Source organism: Phascolarctos cinereus, unplaced genomic scaffold (assembly GCF_003287225.1).
Source record: "Phascolarctos cinereus isolate Bilbo 61053 unplaced genomic scaffold, phaCin_HiC Scaffold_4;HRSCAF=312, whole genome shotgun sequence".
In the NCBI taxonomy this organism is placed as follows: domain Eukaryota; kingdom Metazoa; phylum Chordata; class Mammalia; order Diprotodontia; family Phascolarctidae; genus Phascolarctos; species Phascolarctos cinereus.
The window spans coordinates 473,807,714-473,826,065 of record NW_027555847.1 but is presented as its reverse complement, the minus strand read 5'-3'; the positions used below and the strand labels follow the sequence as shown (position 1 = coordinate 473,826,065).

Here is an 18,352-nt window from a genome sequence, read left to right as displayed (position 1 = left end):
ATATGTATATGTATATATATATGTGTACATGTATGTAAGTATGTACATATATATATATCCTTGTGAAATTTGCAGATGACACAAAGTTGGAAGAGATAGTACAGCTACCATGATCAGAATGCGACAAGTTAGAGTCCTGAGCTGAATCTAATAAAATGGCATTCAGTAAAGATGAAAACAAAATTTTGCACAAGTTCAAAAAATCAATTTCGTACCACAGAGTAGGGGATGCATGGTTAGATAGCAATTTTTTTGGACAAAATTTTGGAGATTTGAGTGGACTGCAGGGATGTGAACTGATGAAAGCCATCCATGAATATTTGAAGGGCTATCATGTGAAGGAGATTAGACTTGTGTAACTTGATCCTGGAATGCAGAACCATGGCATTAGAGAAAGGGTATGTGTGTGTTATATAAAGCAGATTTGATACAAGGGGAAAAAATCTGCCAGTCAGAGCTGTTTAAAAATAGAATGGGGTGCCCTAGCATGGCAGGTATTCTCTCAACAGGGGCTTTCATGCAGTGGCTTAATGGTCATTTATTAGGGATGTTGTTAGCAAAATTTCAGCATATACCAGATGACTTTTAAGGTCTCTTTCATTCCTGGATCCTATGGTCTACTCCCCTTCCCTGTGGTCAAAGTTTTAGTGGAATGATATCAACTTCTGTAAATTAACAATAAAAAGAGATTGTAAAGTTTTGTATGCAGGGAATAGGGACAGGATTCTATCCTGAGTGTTGATAAATATGGATTATTGAAGTCACCACTCAGGGCTAGTTTGGATTTCTTTGTATTGTATCTTCTCCAGCATCTGCTCAATTCCCTGTGTTGGTCTGGGTAACTCAGTGGTGAATTCAACCATGAGTGATCTTTTCATGGTAACTTGGTGCAAACAAGAATAGAAATTTATTGATTTGCAATAAAAACTATACTTAAGAAGGAGTGTTTTGTAATGGATAGAAGACTAGGCTTGGAATTAGGAGAACCTAGGTTTGACTCCTACCTCAGACAATTATTAGCTGTTCAACCCTGGGCAAACCATTAAACTTTTCCAGGCCTCAGTTTTTTCATTGTAAAATTGGGGGATGGGACTGATTTTGCTAACTTTTAAGGTGTCTTCTAGCTATCATCTATAACCCATGATGTTCTTACTGCCCTAGGCAACTTGCAAAAATTAAAAATTACAGAGAATTTACTATGTATCCATCATCCCTAAAGGAAATATATATGTATGTATGTATGTATGTATATATGTGTATATATGTATGTATGTATGTGTATATATGTATGTATGTATGTATATATATGCATATATACATACACATATATATCTTAAAAAACCAAAAAAAACCCAAGTCAAATCAAATCATCAATTTGATTATGCAACAAATTACCTTCCTGTTCCCTGACAAGACCTCCCCTCCTTAGGAAGATCATAATGAAGAAGCCCTATTAATGATCCAGTCCTGGTGAGAATGGAATTCAGAGACCATGGGGTTAGTAATCTTTTCTTTTCTTTTGAATTAGATTAGTTTGTGATGGATCACCTTGCCCCAGTCTAGGGCAGGATATCTGTCCTGAAAACCATACTTGTGTAAACTAAACATTCTCCTTGAGATGATATCTACCAACTATGGATGCATTACCTATGCTCTTGTTGCAAGATTCCAATTGCACAAACAAACCATCTAATTTTCATCACTTCATCTCATTTATTGAAGGTCTCACTTCTGTCATCATTTCACTTCCACATTCTCAAACATGTTCAAAGCCAATATTTTACACATCTCATCCCTGGGTTTAGTGTTTCCCTTATTTCTCTGTATCATTCACATTCTCTTTTGCTATAGGTATGCTGATATATGTGGAAGTGCAATGCTAATTTATGCAGACTTTCCTCTTGACTACAGATACATCTCATTTTCACCTATCAAGGATAGAGTACTAATTTATGCTGACCAGAGTCAGAGAATTTCTTCTTAACCTTTCCTATCTTCTTTTTTCTACATGATTCTTTGCATCTATAAGCCTCTGCCCACCCAGAATAATCAGCATACAGAACATTATCTTTGATGACAGGAAGTCTTATTATCAAAAAGTCAGACTTCGCAAAATGTTAGAACTGAAAGGCACCTTAATCCAGTCCACTCCCTCATTTTATGGATATCAATGTATGGACGGCCTGAGAAGTTAAACTTCTAGGTCAAGATTACAGAGGTAGTAATAAGTAGAACCAAGATTCAATTCCAAGACCGCTTATTCCAAATACAACACTATTCCTACTATATCAAGTGGCTTTTTCTTATAGGGTAAATTTGCTTCCGTGAGGATACACACAATCATGAATAAATTTAACTTACTATAGATTTAGCTATCACATCGTAAAATGTTTTTCATTTTGAAAGGGAAAATGGCATTACTGGTAAACATGTATAGGATATATTCATTTTTAATCTCTAACTTATATCCTTAATACCAAGAATATGTAATGCTATTTAAAAATATTTAATCTTTTTTACATGCTTTTTTTTCACAGTTCAAATAATTAAAGAAAGAGGTCATTAGAATATAAAAATAAGTGGACTCTTTTTACATTCTGAAATTACAACAATATAGAAAAGTATCTCTCCCTCCTTCCATATTCCCCCAAGAGTTTAAAAAAGATCAGTGTTATCTCTCATTTTTTTTCCCCTCAGGGGTGGAGGGGGACCTTCAGAAGTAAGTATTTTTCAGCTTCTTTTGTCTCTGCATGAACCAAGTTTGATAGCTTGGGACTATAACGTATTACTGTGGCAACCTTCGGTCTGTTACATAAATCATCTGAACATTCAGCAAGAACTGTCCAGCAGTGACATTCATGTGCTCAATCCAATGATCCTGCAAACAATTTTTTTGTCTTTCTTCACATGTTAGACAATGGCAATAAATCACATTCATTTATAAAAATACACAATGTACTAATTTATCAAGCAACAGTTATCAAAATATATGATTGTAGAAGGTACAACTTTTGTTTCGTTGTGTACATCAATTTTTCTTTCTCAGGTTAGGCAAAGGGCAATGCCTCAAGAAACCATTAATTTTCTGACATGACATTCATTCACTCAATAGATATTTACCCAGGCCTACTGTGTGCATGGCCATGTGTGGAAAAAATAAAATCATAAAAGGAGGTATTCTGGAAAGGTGCCACAAAGTTCAGGTGATAGCAGGATGAGGTGGGTAAAGGTTATCTGGAAGCTAGAGATCAGGCAGACCTGCAAGGGATGAGGCAGCCAATTGGAAAATGTCCAAGGGGAAATTTTAGCTTTTACTTAAAATTACATTTTATTGACTCCAAAGCACAAAGGGGGATTTTCTTCAGAGGGTTGTTGTCTAGGGACAAAGCTTCCCTATGAAATCTATTCAAAAGTTTATTTAAAGTGTCCTCTTGTCTACCACGGTCAAGTTCAGGATTTCCAATAGTGCTTTCTCTCCTCCTTTCTATATACTGTCTTCCTTTGTTTCCTTCTATACTTATCTCAAATTCTACCTTCTTCAGGAGGACTTTCCCAGTGACTCCACTATTACCAGTGTCTTCTCCCTGAAATTGCTTCCCATTTGCACAGCATTTATCTTGCGTATATAGGGTTGTCTGCAGGTTGATTTCCCCACTAAAATGTGAGCTTCTCAAGTCAGGGAACAAGCGTTTTCCCTTTCTATTCCCTGTGCTTAGCACAGCACCCAGCACATAGTAAGCAGATAACCAAATCTTGGGAACTGACTGACTGAATTGATCTGACATATGTTCTTGTTACATCTGAAGCTCAGTGCAATGGACATCAATCATAACCACAGACTAATGGCTTAGAGCCATGAGTATTCTACTAGGATTAATTACTCAGAGTCCTATGTTCAAGCTTCTTTTCCAGAGTTGCTTCCTTATCCTCTGTGAATCTGTTATCATTTACTAGGGTTTCCCTACTGGGGAGGTAGGCATCTTAGACAACCTTGTCATGTGGACAAAGTCCAGGTACTGTGACAAGTTTATTCACAGTGAAAGATGAGCTCTCTGCAGCAAGGGCTTGGGCCATGGCCATGACTGATGTCAGGGGTAAAACCCCCATCACGGGAATTCATTGTTTTGTCACAGCAAGTGATCAATTTCAGGGGTTCTGGAATATTATATATGGATAGATAGGGATTTTCAAGCAATAAGAGGATTTAGAGCTAGAAGAGATCTCAGAGATCAACTGGTCTGACAACTTCATTTTACAGAAGAGGAAACTGAGGCCCACAGATATTAGGCAACTTGCCCTTGCCACACTGATGCCATTCCTCCCCCACCCCCACTAAAATTAATTTCTTACGGTCAGGGTCTATTTCTTTTTTTTTTTTGTCTTTGTATCCATACCACTTGGGCACAGTGCCTTGTTTATAGTGGGTGCTAAGTCAATGGCTTGAAACTAAGGTCAACAACTGGTGAAAGGCTTATCTGGGAATCCAACTCAGGTGTTCAGATTACCAATTTCATGTTCTTTCCATAACACACTGTGTTACTATTCAGGGACCTGGAGTTACCATGTACTCAAAACAATTGGAAACTATTCCTGGTTATGACTCTGATGAATCCTTGATCTTGTTGGTGTGAGTATGCTATATACCTTTGTAGATTTTAACTTATCCATGTCTTCTCATCTTAGGCAGTACTTGTCCATGTCTCCTTCTGTAAATCCTAAATAGATATTCTACCCAACACAATGAAAACCTTCCTCTGGCTTTTATTATTCTTTAATAGCATATAAATACCTCTGCCGCACTTGGGTCATTCACAACCAGGGAGTTGTTGTAACACATATATGTAAATAGTATTTTGGCCCAAGGTACATATGTTAATGGGATACAGGAGGATCTGATTTCTGCTTCCTACTACTAGAGCAAGTTATCTGCTTAGGTAACATGGACAGAATGGACAACACATCTCACTTATTTCTAATGATTAGTGGGTCTGGGCAGTGGTTGTCTATCTTCTTGTCCAGAGTCTAAGACATTTTGAAGATCAAAATGCTTTCAAAACCAGGGGTTGCTTAGAGAGGTGAGTCATACCAGAGATGACAAGGACCCAGAGATAAGAAAGACCTTGCAAGGTGGGAAAGGAAGGAGGTACTGGAGGAGGTACAATCAGTAAGCAAAAGGAAAAAGTCCAGGTGAGTCAAGGAGGTTCCAGAAAATTGCAACAGGCAAAGATCAAGGCAGGTGAGTGAGACACTGTGTCTGTGGGGTCCAGTAGTGGTCTGTCTATCTATCTATCCATCCATCTATTTATTCTGTTATCTCTCTTTCTCTCTCTGACCCTATCTATAACTAGATAACTACTGCGACCCATTCCAACTCTCCAGTTCTATGATTTATATTCCATTGTATAACATGGTACCTACTTACTATCTCTATAACCTTTGCCGACTTGTTTAACTTACCTGGATCTTCTCTTACATACATGTACACACAGATACACATACATTCAGCTAAAATTAATCTGTAATCTCATTACTGAAGATGTGCAGATTTAACTATATATATATATATAAATGCATATATACATACATGAATATGCACGCATGTAATTATGTATGTGTGCATGTGTGTATATATATGTATGTACATATATAATATGTTAAAAGAACTCAAGACTTGAGGGAGTAAGTACCCCAGTTTGTGGGGAGTACATCCATTGCAATGAACTTATGGGAGGACATGAATAAGAATATAAAATTGTGTGTGTCTGTATGTTTGTGTGTGTGCGCAAGAAGAGGTCCAGATAAGTTAAACAAAGGTTATAGAGGTAGTAAGTTGGTTCCGCGTTATACAACAGAATTGGATACACAGAATTTGAGAGTTGGAATGGATCTCAGGAGCTACCTAGTCCAATCCATATATGAAAGGAATCCTTACTATACCATACCTGACAGATGTAATATATGTATAATATATATTCATATATATTCACATACAATATATACTATATGTACATAGAATCTTACAATATAAATAGGAAATTAACACTGAGCAAGAGAGGTAACTTCATAGAGTTAAAAGGCACATTCTTCTGTTTGGGTTTCCCTCTCACCCTGATTCAAAGATTTAGAATGAAATACAATTCTCTATAACACACTGTGACAAATAATTCTTATTCTTCTACTAGGGAGCACCTAAAATAGACCCAAAGGTGAAGAGGATTCTGCACTATTAAGTATATTGGCTCTAAAGTAAAGAGGAGGTTCAGAGAAGAGACCAGATGTAGAAACAGGTCCAGGAAAAGATAATTTTTCTAGTTTAATAAAGAGAGGCAGGATCGAAAGAGGGTAAGTTTTGGAATTAGAAAGACTTGGCTTAAAGTCCTACCTGATAAATCAATTTATCAGTGCCCTAGGAAACTATTTAAGACTACTTATTACAGACAAGTTGCTAATCTAGATGATTGGAAGAAGTTCCCTCTACCCATGATGTCCAAAGCCTAGACCAAAAAAAAAAAAAAACAAAAAAAAACTATGGGAGGTCTCAATCAATATTCAGGAAGTTTAGGTCTTGAAATCTGATCCTGTCACAATAACAGATAGGATCAATCAGGGAGAAGGGCATGCTTAGAGAGTATATACATCATGTGATCCTAGAGAGTGTTAGGATCTTTTGGGAAGGGATGGAGGGAGAGAAGGAAGTAAAGGACAGAAAAAGTAAAGGAAGGAGACAAAGAAGGCCAAGATTAGAAGGAATGGAATCATAGGCATACCTAAGAAAAGAAAGAGGAACTGTAAGTTATAGGAAAGGAAGGAGTAGCAGAGGAGGGGTTGGACAAAGAAGGAAGAGACAAGCCACAAAAGAATGGCAGCCTTAGAAGTTAATGAGACAAAGAGATAATAGCACCCTTTTGCATTTTCATAAAGTTTTCATTGTTTTCAAAGTACTTTCCCACACCTCACTAGATTCTCATAGAAACACTAAGAGGTAAATCAAAAGAAGAGAGAATAAAGTGAACAATATGGGGGATTTGAAGTAAATGTTTTCAAGTTTAGCCCATGACTTTGCTTGTTGAAAAACTGGATGTGAGACCTGACTTGTTATGACAGTAAGTTCTAGAAGAAAAGGTGAAAGAGTAGTCCATTCACCTTGTGACCACATATTTCTAATTTAAACTCAAGCCAGGCCAAAACAGGCTGACTGTATTTAGTGGTCTCTACTGACATCAGTGAAAAGAAACTTATAGGAAAGGGATCTGTGTGTCCTGTGTAAATACATTTACTATCAAAACTTACCCTTTTTACTGATTACATGAAATATCATATGTAAAACACTTTGTAAACCTTATAAAGTCCTACATAAATGCTAGCTATACTAATAATTATTAATATCATTGCTATCATCACCATCATTATTGTTCTTATCATTATAATTATTACTTTCAATTGTGTCCATGTCAGCCTAACAATTCATTCCTGGGCAGACCTCCAGAAATCACCCCTTTGGATTTGCTACATAGAGAGTCAATTGCCACTGTTTATAAACAAATGTGACAATTCACTGTCATTGAAGTAATTTGTCTAACACCACTTCAAAGCAAATTCTCCCAAGAAACCACCAATGCATTTTCAAGTTACTATGAATTCCTTGGGTTAGAATTCTACAACCAAGCTATTAATTTCCTATTTGTGTAACCTTAAACCTTAATCACTTAACCTTTATGGGAGTTTCTTAATCTATAAAATGAGAAGATGATCTCTATTGTGTCTTCAAGCTCTAAATTCTGTCATCTTATTATATTAAAAATAATACTTCCATTATTCTAGCATGTCTTATCTGATTTTAAGGACAAATGAGTGAAGCTTCTGTCTAAAGAGAAGAATGGAGACATCACATGAAGAGAGAAGCTCAAGTATCTTCTTTGGTGAAGAAGGAAGACAGTGTTTCAGGGCAGAGAAAGATGGGAGGTGACAGAGTTACCTTAAGAAGACCCTTTAGGAATCTCCATTTTCACATAATTAAAAGGGAAAAAACAATTCATCCCTGCACACCAAGAAGGGGTACTGATGACACATTATTTATTAATATCTTTCAACTCCTTGGAAATGGAGACTGCACAGAGAAGTAGAATCATCCATCTTCCAATTATTTTGGATTTACTAAAGTGTTCCAATTCTCTGCTGTATTTATTGTTAGATACGTTCCATGGAAGGCCAGAAAGATGAAGTTGAAAAATGTGAGATTGCGAAATTAAGGAGTAAGGTTAATTTTTCATCTCTTTATCCGCTCATTCATTAAACATAGCTGAAAAATTTCTAAATTTAAGATTGTAAAGTAATAAAGGAATACTTTTCAAAATTTATCAAAACTACTCGCTGGCTGGGAGGGGTGAGATGCCAACATGACATCCTTGGCCAGGTGCTCATGTGTTTCAGCAGGCCTTGAAGAGCTGCTGCTGAAGCAACAGTCTTACTTTCAAACCGATGCTCTACAATTCAGATTTTTTTAAAAGAGAATTTATCAAGGAAACATATTCTCCCTAATGCTTGAAAAACATACTACAAGACAGTCCCAATAAAATTCTTAAGCATATTCAGCAACAAATATTTATATTCTGAAATAAAAAATGAGCCTTACACTCACAAATCCCACAGTTTGGAAATGTATATGATACACAACATTTAACCTGTCAGCAGCCTCATTAGTGTCATTGACTAGGATCTGGCAATCAGTAGATGGTGTGTTCTACATGTGTTTACATTTTAAAATGCTCTTAAAATAGCTCCACTATGGAGCTACATAAAGCAATGGACAAATGGAATTCAGTTTAAACCTGCAGATGTTCCCCAAATCTTCTCTGAATTCAATTACCCTTCGAGGAGACCATGTAAAGCAAAAAGATTCAGTATTAAACTTGTAAATAAAAGAAAGGCAGAGTGGGGGTGGGGGGAGAATCTTCTGAATATTAACACCAATATTTAAGCAATATGAGACAAATATGCTAAAAGATTGGCGGGCCTTTTAAAGTCACTACACTCTTATGGCAAGTATTCCTTATTTGGATCGTACCTGTTATAACTGTCTATACTGGCTATTAAGGCATTTTTATAAACTGCGAGAAATATGTGAGCTATTACAAGATATAATTCTGAAAAACAGACTTCTATGTAAGAAGCCAATTTAGGAAGAAAACAACATAAACAATAGTAACTTGTGTGCTCAAGTGAAGCATCTTTTTAATTTTGAGTAATGAAGATGTCAAGCCAAATGCTAGAGTAGTTTAACTTAATTAGGTGGCCTATTTTTCCAAGCAGCCTTTCATTTCCCATTGAAAACTCAGCTTGTATGCAAGGCAACAAGAGTAATTTTGTCTGTAATGAATACCTCCGGGATTGCACAGAGTAATCATTTGAATGTTACACTGAAGACTGGTTTGAGTAACTAGTTTGGGCTTGTTGAGATGCCAGACTCTGTTAGACTAACTAGATTAATCAAAGCATGGCAGTTTTATCATTTTATTGGGTCAAAGTTCACAAGGTCAAGTCGGTGTTCCTTCTGGAGCCTCTGCCAAAAGGAAGGTTGTGTTAATTTGTAGTTCAAATTCATGATCATAGATGTGTTATGGACCAAAAGGATAAAAAAAGGTATTTTAAATAAAGGTACCCTTAAAATGTGTTGCCTTGACTATTTCTTAGGCTTATATCTCATAATCCATACAGCTCCTAAACCATGAGTGAATTTCCTTGTCAGGAAAGTACATCATTATACTGTTTCTCAGATCTAAATCTATATTACATATATGCATATATCTATATCTATATCTATATATATCTACACATATATAAATATATATAATTACAATGCAGATGTTAAGGATACCTGTGCAGAAAAGGAACTTGGAAATGTTTTTTCTTATGTGAATGTACGTGTGTCATACTTGAGGTTTGGCTATTTCTGTTGCATATACTGATTTCTAATCATTATTTAAAAAGTCTGATACTATAACTTTATAATATCATATATATGTATATATCTGCAGCCTTTTTAGTATTGACATATCGATTGCCAGGGAGTCTGGTAAAGCCAAATATTTGTTAGATTCCAAAAAACAAAATTAAAAGGAGCTTATTCTGTATTTTATTACTCTTGCTCTTGAGGCTAAGTAAGAAACAGAACCAGAGATAGAAAAGCAGTGATACTCAACCATTTAAAAACTTTATGGGAGGTATAGTAATGAATGTTGAATGAAATGAATGAAAAAACATAGCCTAAAACATTATTTCTGGCCAAGATATAAAATATGCAGGAAGAGTATAACTTTCAAAATTAGATTAACAAAGGCTAATTATAATTAATAAGCATGTATACAATGACAAACTCCTCTTAAATCCACATATTCATAAAGAGATACATTTAGTCTTCAATTTAATCTAAACAGCACTATGATGATCTCACTTTTTAAAAAAATTTTTGTTTTTATACCCACAGTGCTTAACACAGTAAATAGTAGATACTTAATAAGTGCTTGTCAGAGTGAATTGTTTCGATTTTTCTTTCCTTGTATGATAGGCCTCACAAAAGTAATTTTTACATCGTCATTGAAGTAGGCTTCCCTTAGCAATTGATATACATAAGTACCTATGATACAGGTGGGAGGCAACCAGGTACCGTCCAGAAAGAGCTCTCAGTGTCAGAGTCAGGAAGACTTGGATTCAAGAGTCATCTCTGACACAAACTAGCTGTGTGACCCTCTGCAAGCCTTATTTTGCAAGCCTGCAAACCTTAATTTCTCAGTGTTCCAAGTAACTCTCTGAGTCTATATTGCAAAAAAGAGGTTGTGACTTAAAATGGTAGAAGATCCTCACTAGGAGAGCACCGTATTGAAGAAATTACAGTCATATTCAAATAATAATGCCCATGCCTCATCTTTGAGATTTTTGAATAATTATAAATTCACAAAATTAAAATAATTTTAAGTTGTCATGATTAGCTTAAGAACTTCTCTAATTAAGTAAAAAAAAATGTTGTTTATCCACCTACTATGGAAGGGCACCTACGTGGTGCAGAAGGGCACTGGAGTCAGGAAGACTCAGCTTTCTGTGTTCAAATTTGCCTCAGACACTTACTGTCTGGGTGACCCTGGGCAAGTCATTTAACCTGTTTTGCCTCAGTTTCCTTATTTGTAAAATGATCTAGAGAAGAAATGGTTAACCACCCCAGTATCTTTGCCAAGAAAACCCCAGTGGGGTCACAAAGAGTAAGACATGACTGAAAATGACTGAACATCAAAAAATTTACTATGCAATGATACTCAGTTTGGGGGGAAAAAACCACATTAAACAATCAACTTTTTAAAAAGAATCTAATTCAGGGCCAAGATTCAATGATTTTCCCTTAATTTTTTTTTAATTTTTCTAACACACTGGCCTGACATAAGTTAAATATAATTTCTGGAGTCACTGAAGTTAGCATTAGAGCTAGCTTTAAGCTATATGCACCAACTGCTCTGCTAGAATCTTTCATCTTTCTCGTCCAAGAGCTCAGTCAGATACCCACATTCAAAATTCAGAGACCCAAATTCTAGCATCCCCTCTGATCAAACTCCAACTTAGCTGCGTTGGAAAGTGAACTGGATCTAATATATATATTTTTAAAAGCTTTACTCAAAAGAATGCAGAAAGTAATTTTAGCAAGGGTAGACAAGTAACTAAATCTGCTCAATTTCTTTTAGTCAGATTATGTGAATTATCTACAGTCTATTTTACAGTAAGGAAAAAGGGACTCTCTAGATCTACTTTAATGAAAGAAAGTTTGGGGTTTTGTTGTCATTATTGTCGTTATTATTTTTTTAAACTAGAGAATCATGCTTCCTAAGCTTCTTCATGCAATGAAAATGAAATATGTTGCTACCATTTCAGAAGGCCCACCTAGATAAAGCAAGATCCCATGCCTGTGGCATTGATTGATTAATTGTCCACAACCGGCTCATGCGGAGGTCTATTCATAAGAGAAACCCTAACCACTGGAAGAGTCCAATTTGCTTTCCCCAAGCACTGTTGTATCCTGACATATAGGTTGCGAAAAAGCGGCCTTGACCACTAGAACAGAAACCAACACAAATGAAGTGATAAAGGGTACATAACATGAGAAACAACCTCTGTCTATTGGACTTGGAGTCAAAAAGCCTGGCTTTGAGTCTTGGTTATAATCACATGCAGGCATCATGAAATGACTTCACCCTCCTAGACCTCAGTTTTCTCATCTCTAAAATGAAGGGTTCAGACTAGGTGATTTCAACAGGGTCTTCCAACCCTAAGATTCTGTGATCTTGAATTTCCTAGTCTAGAAGGCTGATCAACTCACTAATATTTTTCAACTCATTCTATCGAGTGAATCATTTAGAAAGGAAAAAAAATCCCATATTCTGTAATGAACTGCATGCATTTCTTAAATAACATGGGACCTTTTCCATTTGTATAACTCAATCCCCTGGAAGAATAAGTTAAATTGGTTATAACTGAAACACTAAGAGGTCACCACAATTAGAAGTATTGTAAGGCAATGTGGTAAATGTTCTAAGAATGAAATCCAGAGAGCAGTAGAAATGTCATGTGTTTTTATTACATAGTTGGCAGGCATATCATGGGTGGTGTAATTAATTTAAAAGCTGCCTACCAACTACAGAATTAGATCCAAAAAAGGCTTGTGTACACTAGCATAAGAGGTATAGAATGCATGCAGTAGAGAGTAGTGCCAAACAGCCCTTTGGGACTGTCTAAAAGAATAGCATTAATTTTTACAGTATACTTACACTCCTGGCTCAGTTCCAGCAATGGCTTTCTATAAAAATCATTTCAAGTATAGAATTATGCTATTTGCTTGCAGCAACATCACAGGAGCAGTAGTGCGCCATCTGTTGCTACTTAGCAACTTAGCCTATAAGTCCCAGAGCATGTACGGATTTGAAAATTGAACAGAAATTATAATCGTTGAGTGATGCTGTGAGGCAAGTTGTCTAAGATTACCAAACTATGCAGATGTTTGATGTTATGTAGGAAAGAGAACAAAACTATTTTTTTTAGCTGCAGGACGACTGAAGTCTTATTTATGTTAGCCTAAAGGGGATAAATTGATTAAAATTCCCTAAAATAATACCAGGTAATGGTTTTGTGAAAATACCGTATTACAGTTGGAAAAAAGGCAAAGGAGAAGGGGGACGGGGAAGACCTCAAGTGTAAATTCTGCTAAGATTATTCAGTGACTTTAATTTGTAAACTTAATTTCTCCCAGTGTATGAACTATCTTATACTACCTGAATTCTTGGCAAAGCTCAATTTTTAAAAAATACTTTCAGAGGAAGGTTAAATTATTAAAATAAAATGAATTGGTTTCTGGCTCAGAAATCTACCATCATTTTCAAAAATACAAAAAAGAATCATTTGGGATTGTTTTTTTCTTGGTAAATGAGATCACTGGTATTTAAAATGTGCTTGGTGAATACACAGCATAAAAATTTAAAGCTCAAAATGTTGTTTGATTTTTAGACTGATGCTTAAATTATCCATGGTGCTTCCATTAAAAATCTAGGGGGTGGTGCTAGGGGAAGCAGAAAGCATATATCAGCTGCCAATTTACAATGCTTTCTTCAAAACTCTTCAAGACCAACCTAATGATTCTCTGAAAGGTAGCAGCTGCTTTATAACAGTAATCATTCACTGAGTTTGTGTTTCTACTGTTTCAAACAAATTCAATTAGCCCCTGCACTTCAAAACCCTAAAGGCACAAATGAGACGACATGAGGTTGCTTTAATCTAATAGTAATACTAAACTTGTCAGTACAGTTTGGGGATTGATGGTTAGAAAAAAAATTAATAATAACATTTTTCATTTTTTAATCAACCAATTCCATTCACAACCACCTATGGATCTTCGAGCATTTTTAGCTGATGAATTCAGTCACATGACAATCCTAAATGCAAAATTAAGCCTTCCAAAGGCATTCTTATAATCATTATTGCAACAGACCAAAAGAAAGTGTTTACCTAAAAACACTGTTGATCAAAGAATGGAAGTTTCAAAACAATTGTTGTAGGACGTTTTCACAGCCTATCTCTGGTCAATTTAAAAAGATATAATAGGATTACAGGATCATAGATTTAGAATTGGAAACTATCTTATTCAGATAGAGAGGGTAGGTATTTAAAATCATTGCATATGAATTCATATTCCTGCTGTTCTGACTCAGACTTACAACTGAAATGACTCTACTACTGCTATAAAATACAAGGAAGAAAAGGTCCACATGATGACTATATCCAATTCTTCCTCGTTTTTTCCCTCTCCTCTTTCCCATATTACTGTTATTTTGCATTGTATGTACAGTCTGGGAGAGTTCCAATCAGTACACTTTGCTCCTTGATTTTCTCTCTGGACCAAAGACCTAAGTTTAAGTATCTGACAAACAAAGAACCAAGCATTTCTTTTAAAAGTATAAATGTCCCTTTTGTTTCCATTGTACTTTTGTCATCGTTATTTCTCCTGACTAAATGCTTTGCCAACTCTTTCCAGCAAAATGGATTCAACCAAGCCCTTGAAGGGCCTCATCATATTATATATTTTGGCCTAGAAGTGAAAACCTCACAGTAGATTGAGAGAATTGTTATAGTATTGCTGATGGTTTCACTCTCGGCAAACCTTTTCCAGCCATATCATTTCTGCTTTAAATGCAACACTTGGTCTAAAACTGGCCTAACAGTGGATAATTAAAGCTATTTGTGACATGTGCAGCTTATAATGATTAACTTGTCTGCAGTCAGGAGCACAAATAACCTGCACCTGTAAAGACTTTATTTCCTAAAGGTAAAACAACTGTTTAGGAAAGATCATGCTGGCAAAACAGCTGCTTGCATTCTGGAGAGGAAACAAGGTAGCATCTTTCAACAAACGCCAACTCCCGTGTTTTATCAGCTCTATCTCATTAACTGGAAACAAGGCTTAAATGCTTTGTTTATAAATTATGATTATTCCTGATTGCAGCAGTTACTGATAGTGCCACTCATTTGCAATGCAACTCTTTGAATTTGTTTAATTACAATTTGAAACAAGGCAGAGAAGATTAATTAACCCACCTGGCTTGCTGGCACATAGTCCTGGCTCGGCTCTGTCATACTCATATACATGTTCTCACCGTCAAACTGCGAATGAAATAATAGTAAACATTCAGCAATCTTTGAATGTTTTTCTACATCGACTGGAAAACAGTAACCATAAAAATATACTGCAGCCTGGAATATGGGAAACCTGTCATTCGCTGAGCCCATCTTGCCTTTGATGTTCCTGTTGTCATCCTCATTGACCCTGGATGTCAGTGATTGGGAGTAATTAGTGGTCTAGTAATTACAGCAAGTAAGCACGAAATGAATGGTTTCCTTTCATCTGCAATCTGTTTTAAAACAAAATGGCTCATTTTGTTCACCCTGTCTACATATTGCTGTTTGGTCGTAATGAAGGATTAAATGAATGGCACACTTTCTGACAAGAGGGGATGAAAATGGAAAATGTACTGAGGCACAGCTCAATGGATTCTAACTTTAGATCTGAGAAATGAACAAGTGCCGAGTTTTCAAAACAAATTAAAACTGGTCTCAGCAGAAGACTCAAGTGAAATTTAGATGAAAAAAAAAACTTTATAGATATATAAATAAAATGTATGTATACACATTATATATGTATGTATGTATGTATACACTTTATATATATATATATATATACATACTCTATCCAAATATTATATATATATATATGATATGTATATATGCATATATATAATACTTGGATATATATATATATATATATATATATAGATATATATATATATATATATGTATGTATAAAACATTTGGATAGAGTAAGTGATAAATAATTGTGGGGAAGAATTGCAATTGGTTAATACATAAAATTTAGAACATGCCACCTTAGTTGTTAAATCTATCCTTCCAAAATTACCCAACAGGTTCTGTTTACCAATCTGGAAAACAAAATGTGCCCAATGATTAGGGAATGATTAACCAAATTAGAATGTTACTAACCAAATGGTGTATTAATGGTCTTCAAGGAAGGACTGTGACGAAAAAACTTTACAGAAAAGTGCTGACTTGTATGAAGCGATGTAATGTTGAGAAGCAACACAACTCTGGTCAGTTACAATGGTCAATGTTAAATACCACACTATTAAAGTTAAATGTAAGCTCTTTGAGGGCAGGGACTGTTTCACGTTTTACTTTGTATCCCCAGTACCTAGTAGAGTATCTGGTATATAGCAGGTGCTGATTTAAAGAACATTCCCTTTCTTTCTGTTAATAATTGATAAATTTACAGTTTTCAGGCAATGTACTTTGCTTGCGGGGAGTTTTTTTGAGGGGGGTTTCTATTATATATATAGATCAACAAATATAAAAATATATCTAAATAATTCCTGTGGGGCATCACAAATGACTCACACTGTCTCTGTAAGCTGGCTGACTGAACAATTTGGAGGGAAGAACCTGATTAGTAAGTCCAATTAAAGATACATCAAATGAAAGAGAATTTCAAATTGTTAATGAAGCAGCACCATCAACAGTAGGAAAAGGAGAAGGGTGCTAACATTCTATTCAGATTTTAGGTGGGCTGCTTACATTTAATCCTCAAGCAGGCTGCAATCCCTCTACCATTGTTCTGTTATCCAGTCTCAACTTCATTGACTTGCATATACATTCATTTAAAAATAAAGTATATATTAACTGCAAATATGAAAGTACACAACATTTTTGCTGTTACCAATAGTGATGCAAGGAAACAACTACCTTATTAAACTTCTGTGTTACAGATACATAAACACACAAACATCATTCTGATAGAAAGAATGCTTTAGAGTCACAGTATTTCACACTTTGTTCCTAAGTGATTGGGTACTCTTCTAATATACAAAGCTCAAGATGCCCATGACATTCTTAACATTACCTTGTCTCATTCTGTGAAAAAAATCATAATTTGTGGGTCATATATGACTCTAAACAGAAATACAACCAATCATAAAAGAAATTGGTTGGTAGTACCATTCAGAAATAGCACCTTTATAGAGGTTCAACCCATATTCATTTAGATAGATCATTCCATTGATATATGTTATCTAAGGCCAAAGTATTAAATACATCCCCAACATGCAGCCTGCAATACTCCTGGGTGCTGCCTGCACCAGGTTAAATGTAATTGGGAAATATTTCAGAAAATAAATAAAAATACACCAAAACATACATAGTTAATATGTGGTTTTCTAAGTCAATATGTAACCTTCAGGGATCCTTACGTATTGTTTAGTGTTTATTTTTATTTTAATTTAACACAACTGGTCTAAGGTACCAAAAATCAAAGAACATATCTAATATTATGTTGCAAGACAGGTGAAAAGATAATGTGATATTCTAATCTACCCCAACTGAAATATTTTCGTTCAACCCAATGGACTGTTGACCTCCCCACCCCACCCAAATCCTGACTAGCTGATCTATTTTATAGATCATACTGGGACTGCAAAGATTTACTTAACATTTTTGGTATTTTCTACTCACTGTTGTACTAATATGGTTTGTTTGCAAATGTTCTTAATGTGTAGACCAAAAAGAAATATTTTAAATGTTGATGGTTCTTGTGATTGTAACAGATAAAACTGAAGAGAAATGGTTCAGTGAATTCCATACGATCTTATGCACACTATGGATCTCAGTTCCTAAACTCTCATGCCATTGAGAAAAATCTTCAAAATATGTAACAATTCAATGTTCATACTAAGACATAATTTTAAGTTACATTGTTTATAAGATTATTTTTATTATAAAGTGTTATTACCTAAGCAAAACCAAACTGAGAAATGCCACTATAATATGAAAAGATATGTGGCTGCAAGAATTATTACATATTGTGATATACATTTTAAAGCATGATGCTATAGCTAGTTATTCAATCTGGGAGGAAAAAAAAAGCAGAAACAAGTACACAACCTTTGAGGCATAATTTTATAACTCATTTTGAAATGTCATAAAAATAAGCCAATTAAGTAATAGGAATGACTGAATATCATTGCATGTAGTAGGTGATTAGCAAGTAGCTATTGAATTTATATTTTAATAACCAAAAATAGAGAGGCAGATTCTAGTATTTACTCAAAGAAATTGCAACTCCCCTGAAATGTTCTTTTTGAAAGACTATGAAGCTGTAATAAGATTATGGATTTAGGGCTAGAAAAGACCTGAAAGGTAATCCAATCCAACTCTTTCATTTTTAAAATGGAAAAGTAAGGCTCAGAAGGGTTGGTTTCTT

General features: G+C 35.2%; 1 protein-coding gene and 1 long non-coding RNA gene across 5 annotated transcripts in view; one reads left to right on the top strand and one right to left on the bottom strand.

Moving 5' to 3' along the window:
* TOX (thymocyte selection associated high mobility group box) overlaps positions 1 to 18,352 on the bottom strand; it is a 370,938-nt gene that overhangs the window by 179,873 nt on the left and 172,713 nt on the right. For all 4 annotated transcript variants that reach the window (XM_078153395.1, XM_078153397.1, XM_021005919.2 and 1 more), the window contains one exon: positions 15,124 to 15,189. In XM_078153395.1, coding sequence (XP_078009521.1) covers positions 15,124 to 15,189 — 66 coding nt within the window. The remainder of the gene's footprint in view (positions 1 to 15,123; positions 15,190 to 18,352) is intronic.
* The window catches only part of LOC110221364 (uncharacterized), a 117,889-nt gene that overhangs the window by 57,724 nt on the left and 41,813 nt on the right, over positions 1 to 18,352 (top strand). The window lies entirely within an intron of this gene.